The 7974-nt window shown below is 56.1% G+C and overlaps 1 protein-coding gene across 1 annotated transcript; it reads right to left on the bottom strand.

The window, feature by feature from the left end:
• Nucleotides 1-94: 94 nt before the first annotated feature.
• On the bottom strand, nucleotides 95-7814 carry TGME49_262900 (hypothetical protein; the record flags this gene model as incomplete). The annotated part of the gene is made up of 3 exons (XM_002365349.1): nucleotides 95-1817; nucleotides 2281-4210; nucleotides 4886-7814. The coding sequence occupies 3 exons, from the start codon at nucleotides 7812-7814 to the stop codon at nucleotides 95-97; spliced, it is 6582 nt and encodes a 2193-aa protein (XP_002365390.1).
• Nucleotides 7815-7974: the final 160 nt, after the last annotated feature.

The following is a 7974-nucleotide window of genomic DNA, read 5'->3' as shown; positions in this document are numbered from 1 at the left end:
GTATCTTGCCCCAAGTTAAGCACCTTCGTTTCCGGCTTGTTTCCCCCAACTGTGACAGTCTGGGCCATTGCCCCTCCATCCTTCTCGGCAAACGTCACTTTATACCCTTCCGGAAGTTCCCAAGAGTCGATGCTACCTTTGCAATTTTTGCATCGTCTGGAAAAGCTGTTGTCTTTTTCTTGACCCCCCTTACCCTCCTCCCTCCTTTCCATTTTGAACTCGCCATCTTCTCAAGCATTCTTCCTTCGGCTATAAACGTTTGGCGAAGCTGCTCGGTGCAGCGTAACATCGTGTTGGCTGACATAATCTCAAACATGTTCACGTCATCCTCCATCCACTTGTCACTATCTTCTGAATCAGAAAGACCTTCCACCGGACAAAAAGCGTCAACATCGTAACCATCCCGGACATCTGGTCCCCCAGACCGTACACTTCTTCGAGGGGACCGTTTTGGCTCTGCAGCATCTCCCTTGCATTCGACCTTGGCTTCACCAGGGTCGGACTGTACTGACGGACTAGCCCGTGGCATCGGCGCTTCTAAATTAACCATTAAGCCGGCTTCCTCCACTGTACGTCTCAAGTCCAGCACTTTCAAACTCCCCTCTCCCATTTTTTCCAGCTTCCTTCTCGTCTGAAGTTTTTCCTGCTGAATCATCCGCTCGGTGACAAACTGCTTCTGAACGGCATCTAGAGAACAGCCAAGAGGTGGTGGTTCGTAGGCTCCTTCAGGCCCATGCTGCAGCAAGGCCACACCACCTAAAATCAGCTCGCCTACAAAGCGGGCTGTTGTTTCAGGTAAGTGTGCCCCAATCCTTAGAGGAAGTCCTCGGAGTAAAGCGGTCTCCGCGTTTTCTTTCAGCAGCCCATCTTTTGTGGCATCGCTTCCGCCAGAACTTCCACCACCGTATCCTGCAGCGAAGTCGTTTTCACTCGGCGACTTCCCCCCTCCAGACTGGGAGGCTTTTCCTCCGGCCGGAACACTATAATGCATATCTACCACTAGGCATCCACTGCAATCGTTTTCGAGTTTCACTGCTCGGGCACATACACTGAACGCATCGAGCAGGGTTTCAACACTCCCGTGGCGGTCCGCCACCTCCGCCAGAGTCTTGTCGGCCGCCCGGCGTCTTGCAAAAGCTGCCCGCTGAGTATGCGCGAACTTCTCATACAGCAGGTCGAACGCATGCATGGGAGCCGCCAACGAGTCTGCAGCTAGGGCGTTCCGGCTTCCGAAAAGCTGAAGAAGCAAACTCATCGGTTGTGCCTGTTGAAGTCGCCAAAACGCTAATAACGGCGCTTCGGCCAGGGCAAAGGGAAGCGGCAGAGGTCGCTCCAAAGGTGGTAGGACAAAGTTTTGGATTATACGAGACAGGCGGGCTTGTGCCGACCCAGCCGTCGTTTCCTCACAACTCGGTCCTCCCATCGCGTCTGCTAAGTCGTCTTTTGTACAGTATTCCGGCTCGGCGTCGTACCAAGAAGCAGCCGGGAGGGTGAAGCTCGGCCGACTGCCGCGCGTGTTTGCAGACGGCAGCGGTTCTTTGGGAGACTGCTGTGCTCCTTCTAAGGAAGCGCAAGCATCCAACTCTCTGTGCTGGGCATCTAAATGGCGCTGCGTTTCGTAGTGGTAAGCTGCATGCAGAAGCCGCGAATTCATGTGCGTCCGTGTGACGAGGTGTAGAGTGTGCAAAATTCCTGCGAGAGGCACTGCCTCTCCGGTGCTGGGTCCTTGGTGGCCATCGCCGCTGCTTGCGAACAAAAGTTCGACAAGCGCACGGTCGACAGGAGCCCCTATGGCCGCAGTCGCAATTGCGAGAACTCTGAAGGCACACCCACATCGGCATGAGCACGAAGACAGCAGCCATATCGCTTTCACCGTTCGTTCACTGACAGGCACCAGATGCGAAGCGTCGCCGCAGCGTCAGCGAGCTGCCGGCATCTTCACCAAGCCATGGAAAGCACAGAATTAATCGTTGTGGCACGGCAGCCACCACTCGTTTGTTCCCCAGCATTCTCTGCTTGACGCGCACAATGCACGGCTGCACCTAGAGGCGTTCCACATCCACTTCAGTTTGTTCCCCTGAGCCTTGTCTCGTCGTCGTGCCTTCATACGTTTTTGGAAGTAAACAGAAATACGGGTACTACTGATAACAACAGCACGTCCTCGAGTTAGCCAATCATTAACGTCGAGATTCAGAACCATCAGCCTAGTACTTAATGGCGACTGCACTCTCCAACATGGTCAAACCCCCAGATCCCGTCTGTCGCTGTCGCGCGTCTTACCGTTGCACGAGAGCTTCTCTGGGAGGCGGCCGCAGCCCCACAAAGTGGATGCCTCTGCGAAGCGTCTTTGCGTCCTTGAAGTCCTCGTCGTCGTCCTCGTCACTGCTCGCTCCCGCCCGTCGCCCTCGGCCGCCTCCTGTCCGGCATATCGCTTCGTCGATTGAAGCGTTCACAGCCTCTTTTGCAGTCTGCTCATCTTCGCCTTCTCTCCAGCGGGCAATGCACAAAACTGGAGGATTGTATTTCTCTCCTCCATTCTCCGTGTCTGGTTTCCGCGGCCTCCGCTGCAAAAGTCTTCGCTGGTCGGCCCTCGACAAGGTCCACCAGTCGTAAACACTCAAGCGCGGAAGCGGGAGAGACACAGTGCGCTGGCGGGTGCCCTGCTCCTTTTCACAGGCCCCTTCAGAGGGCGCACTTGACGGCGTCGAACTGTTGCCTTCACGAGCCTTCTTTTCCAGTGAGAGATCCGCAGCATGGGTAGGCAGCGTCGGCGCCTCTTTGCCCGGGGCTTTGGCCCCAAACGGGGTACACGAAGGAGGCTCTGGAGGATCCCGCGAGAACCGTTTTCGACGAATTTCGTCTTCAGCAACTACGACGGCGCCTGCAGGGTCCTGGATTTGTGTTTCCTTGAGCGCTCGCGCCTGAGCACTCACCATCGCCATAGACAGAAACAGGCCATCGATTCGCTTCTCCTCTCTCAACTTCTGTTCGCGTACGGCCTGGTGGCCGCATGCGAAGCAGAGCAAGTCGACCAGGCGATCGCCTCCACAACCTGGTGGCATCGAGACAAGGATCACTCTCGGCCTCTCTTCACGATCTCTCTGCGCTTTCGCCTCGCGCTTTCTCCCACTGACCCGAGCACCCCCAGAGCCGCTGCATCTCTCCGTTTTCTTGGGGCGGGGCAAAGAGACACCTGGCTTCTCAGTGGTCCCTGTCGAGTCGCTCGCCATACTGTCGAACTCCGCACGCTTGCCCGACAGAGAAGGACCGCGCTGGAGAGCCGCCGTCAGGAGCGCATGCAGTTCCAGCACCGCGTCGTTATTCCCGGCGAGCTCGCACAAACTGCAGGCCTCGAAGGCTCGATCCCACATCTCGGTGATGTGGGTAAGCCAGAGGATGGAAGGCGTCTTCAGAACGCCTGTCCCCGGGAATCCGCACTCGACTCCTTCCTTGTCGCCTCGTTTTTCTCTCTCGCTTGTGGAGTCTGCGTGTCGCTCTGTTGTCGCTTTTTCTCGAGAGGTTGTTGACGTCGGCTGGGAGGTTGACCTCTCTTCTTTGCTGATCGACGGCGGCACTGGATCGGCCGGAGCCGCTGTCCCTGTCTTTCCTGTATTGTCTTCTTTCCTTGATCTCCCTTCATTCTCTCTATCCACTGCTTCGATACACCGCAACCCGGCGCCACCCTCCTCTTGGGCTCCATCCTCAACTGGGAAAATCTGAGACACACTGTTATGGGCCTCTTGAGCCCCCGTCCCTCGCCCCCCAATGTTCGCCTTCTCGCCGTCCGCCTCAGGAGCGCATCCGTGGTTGGCGTAGAAGTGCAGAGAAGCGCGAACCAGATCTTCGACGAGAAGTCCACTTTTGTCGTTAAGGGGGTGAAACCTCCGCGCCGCGTCCTGGAGGGAAATGTTCATCGCTCGCATGAGCACTGACTCAGTCGCTACCCGTGGGCCGTCGAAGAAGCAAGGAGACAGACGCCACGGAGCACAGAAGGACAGAGATCCGGGAGCGAGAGAACAACCAACCGACAGCGCTTGATCTTCGCTGTTCTCGCTCTCAGCCGACGGAAATGAAGACGAAAGAAGCACAGAAGGAGAATGGAAAGAAGACGCAGGGCACTCTTGTGAAGGGGGTTCAGCTTGAGGCCAGTAACCCATGTCATTTGTCAAAATGCAAGTTGCTCGCCGAGGAGTTGTCGTCACGGGGAGACCTGCAAAAGAGGGAAGTGAAGAGATGCGAAAAGAACATGAGAGATAAAACACTACAACATCCTATGGAGAAATCCTCCAGGCCACACACTTTCTCCACAAGCAAAAGTGCATGCATAGATATAAATACATAATATTAAACTATAGGCAGGAACAAGTTCGTTAATAGGACCATTCATCACACATAGGTTTGCATGTAAAAGCTGCGCGAGTCTCATATCTGGCATGGTGTGCATGAATCTAGGCTATCTTCGTGCGGCTCGACATGCAAGCAACATCAACTATGGGAAGCAGGAGCGGCTTCCTGAGAGTCAGTTCGTGGCACCGGAGAAAGTGCACAGTCTTTCGAATTGCAGCAGCTATCGCAGAAAGCCGGTGTTTGAGCAAGGAAGAGAAAAAAGACACTGTATGTTCCCTGTCTGCATCTTGTGTTGAAGGCCGAGGCGCGGCGAATGTCCCTCAGAAAATGTGTGACTCCTCCTATGCAATGGTCTTGATCACCGTAGCGTCTGTGTCCTTTCTTCCCTTTCTCCTCGTGATAGCACCACGCAACACTCCATAGCTCGAATGCCGCGGGGAGGGAGCTTAAAGCGGAAGACTGACTCCACTTTTCCAGCTGCCTAACACAGCTGAGAGCGGTGTCCCCCCGTGCTCCTCTAGATCGCGGTATGGCTCACCTGTTTTTTCAAGAATTTTCAGAATGCCCTTTCGGGTGTAGAAGGTAAATGGGCCAGACGTCACGAAGAAGACGATGTCGCGAGTGTCGAAGCCTCTCAGACCGCAGAGGTCGAGGAGTCTGGCTCCGACGTCTCGCCACTCGCAGCGCGGAGGTGCACTGCAGAGCGAAAGTGCAGAAGTTTCTGCCGCTTCAAACGGCTCAGCATGCGCAAAGGCTGTGTTCCTATCTTCTTCCAGTTCCACTTCGCCCGGACGCGTCTGATTCATCTCTTCGCGCGACCTTGTCCCATCGCTGGTCACGATGTCTTCCTCTTCGGACGACGCCCGCCTTCTCTTCATGCGCTCTCGCTGCAGAGACCGCGGTCGTCTGGAAGAGTCTTCAGAAGAGTTCAGCGAGTCTTGAATGCTTGCTTGAGAGAGGAGACACCGGTTGTCTTCCGGCGTCTCCCTCGCTTCGACAGAAGCAGAAGAGCCCCGACACCGGGGAGATGCTCCGGGGAACCAGCTCGGGGCGCTGCCGTCGAGGCCGCCATCCTCGAAGGTTCGCAAGCTTTCAATCCACTCCGCATTTGTCTCCACCAAGAGGCGGAGGCGATGTTCTTCTTCGCGTTCGCGTTGTCTCTGCTGCGCCTGCAGAACGACGCGTCGCCTCAACAGGATCACCTCCTCTCGCTGTCTCCGTTCTTCCTCCGCCCTCGCAAGCTTGAGCTGTCGCTCGGTCTCTTCGTTGCTACCCTTTCTCTTCCCTCCCGAGAAAAAACTGCTTTCCTCGCGGGCGCGTTGAAATGATGAGGCCGCGCATGCACGCTTCGGCTGCCCGCGCCTCTCTGCCTTCGCGGGCGCGACAGGGAAGCGGCGGCTGAGAAGCAGCGTCGGCGCAGAAACTTTCTGTCTCTTTTTGGTTCCGCCTCTCTCTTCCGTCTCCTCGCTGTCGGAGACACTCAGAACCTGCTCTGAGTCAGAAAAAGTCCGTTTCTGTCGCGCCAACACGCGCTCGCTTCGACGTCGACACTCGGAAGTCTCTTTCCCGTTCACCACCACCTTCTCTACTTCCACTTCTTCAACTTCGCGCTTGTCTCGCTTCTCTGGACACGACTGGAGAGCGTCGCCTGCCGATCTCCGGGGCCGCGCTCGGCCTCCAAGCCTGCAGCTGCGTCCCGCCTCTCGCTCCCACACAGAAGGCCCGCTGGTCGCTTCTTCGTTCTCTCTTTTCAGACTGTGTCTCGACCGCTTGCTTGCAGACTCCTCGTCCTTCTTCTCTCCCTCTTCTTTCTTCACCCCTGAAATCGGCTTACTCTTTTGATCTCCCTGCCTAGAAGGCCGTTTGAAAATTGCGCCCCACGCTTCTCGGAGCGCTGCGCGAGCTCTCCCTTGTGCTCCCCTGTCGTCTGTCTCTACGGTGACTGTCTCTACGCCTCCTTCTGTCTGAGTCAGTTCTCGTTCGTCGTTCTCCTCTCGCGCTTTATCTGCCTCTCCACCGCTCTGTCGAGTCTTCGATTCCCCTTCCACGAACACTGCTGCCTCGACCGCAGCGGCCGACCGCTCGGGTGCGAAAGCAGGAGAAAAGGAAGAAGGAGAAGACGATGACGGAACAGCAGAGAACGTTGGAGATGACGCTGATGAGCCAGAAGAGGAAGAAGATGGAGAAGACGAGGAAACAGAACAAGAGGAGGAAGCAGGAGAGGAGGAAGCACAGCTACTGTCGACACCGCAATCCGAGAGGCTCTCCTTTTCCACGGGATCGCCTGAGGGGTCTTTGTTTCGGCGGAGTTCTCCGGAGACGTGCTCAACTGGTCTGTGTCCACGAAGCGCATGCGCCGCTTCTTCTGTTCCCTCAATCGGCTCGTCTCCGCGCATCTTCGCTTCCTGAATCCCTCCCGCGACTTCGTGTTTTCCTCCTGCTCCCTCTGTCTGTCGGTCGTCTGAATTCTCTGTCTTCTGCGCTTCAGGAGGCTGAGAAAAAAGCTCTTCTTCTGCATGCACATCTGCGGAAGCTTCTTCGTCGGCGACATGTGCTGCAGCTCCAAACTCGCCACTCTCCGAGGTATTACATGACGCTGATAAAGAACCGGATGATGACAGAAAGGAGCAAGACGGAGTTTCCCTTGGAGTTTTCTCGCCCTTCTCGCTTACTGGGAGACAGGACGTTTGAGCATCTTTGATCTCTGTTGATTTATTTTGGTCGTCCCCAGAGACTTTATCTGCCTCAGGGCCACTGGTTGAGGGCTTCTGAGCAAAGAGAGAAGCAGGCTTGGAGACAAAAAAGGAATTTGGAAGCCGCGTCTGTTTCTGGGGTTTTACGTTTCCACTGGAGGTCGCAGAAAGACCCGGCGCGAGACCAGGTGAAGTTTGGAGGGAGGAACTCTTCCGACACGCGTCTTTCTTTTCGCTAGCGAGACGAGGAATCTCATCCGGAACGCGGGGAACCTCACGAGGCGATTCTTGTTTCTCTCCGCCAAGCTGCGTTCCCTCGCTCGAGCGATCCTCCCTCGTTCCTTGGATCTCGGCTGACGCCAGTGCCGGCTCTGCAATCATCTCGCTGTAGTCCTTCACCTTCTCGGAGACGCTCTTCTTTTCCCCCCCTCCTCTGTTTTTCGCGGATCCCTTCATTGAAGGGTTCTCTCTGTGTGAAATTAGTGGTTTCGATCGCTCTTCTTTCGCGTTTTCCATGTCTCCTCTTCCCTCTTCCGTCTCTTTGCCCCCGGCAGAACAGGGAGAGGCGTCCTTTGGACCGAAGCCGGCAAGATTCAGCTTCCTCTCTGTTTCGAGTTCCTTGATCCCTGTCTTGTCGCTAAGGCCCCGCGTTGCAGAAGAGGACGAGGAGAGAGAGGAAGACAAAACAGAAGAGGTACAAGAAGCCACGGCAGGCCGCGCGGGGTGTTGCTCTTGCGCGCGAGAGAAGGCGTCCAAGAGACGAGTTGGACACATGGCTTCGAGCAAGGAAACGAAGGAGAGTAAGAAGCATGCCAGACGGACTGAGTTTGTTTAGACAGTCACTTCGTTGTCGGGGCAAACGCGGGACGAGGCCGTGGGAAGGCCAGGGGAAACAAGGAAGGGCGGCCCGGCAGCAGCGGCTGGAACCCCGGAG

This window comes from Toxoplasma gondii, chromosome VIIb, assembly GCF_000006565.2.
Source record: "Toxoplasma gondii ME49 chromosome VIIb, whole genome shotgun sequence".
Lineage (NCBI taxonomy): Eukaryota > Apicomplexa > Conoidasida > Eucoccidiorida > Sarcocystidae > Toxoplasma > Toxoplasma gondii.
This window is presented reverse-complemented; position numbering and strand designations above follow the sequence as displayed.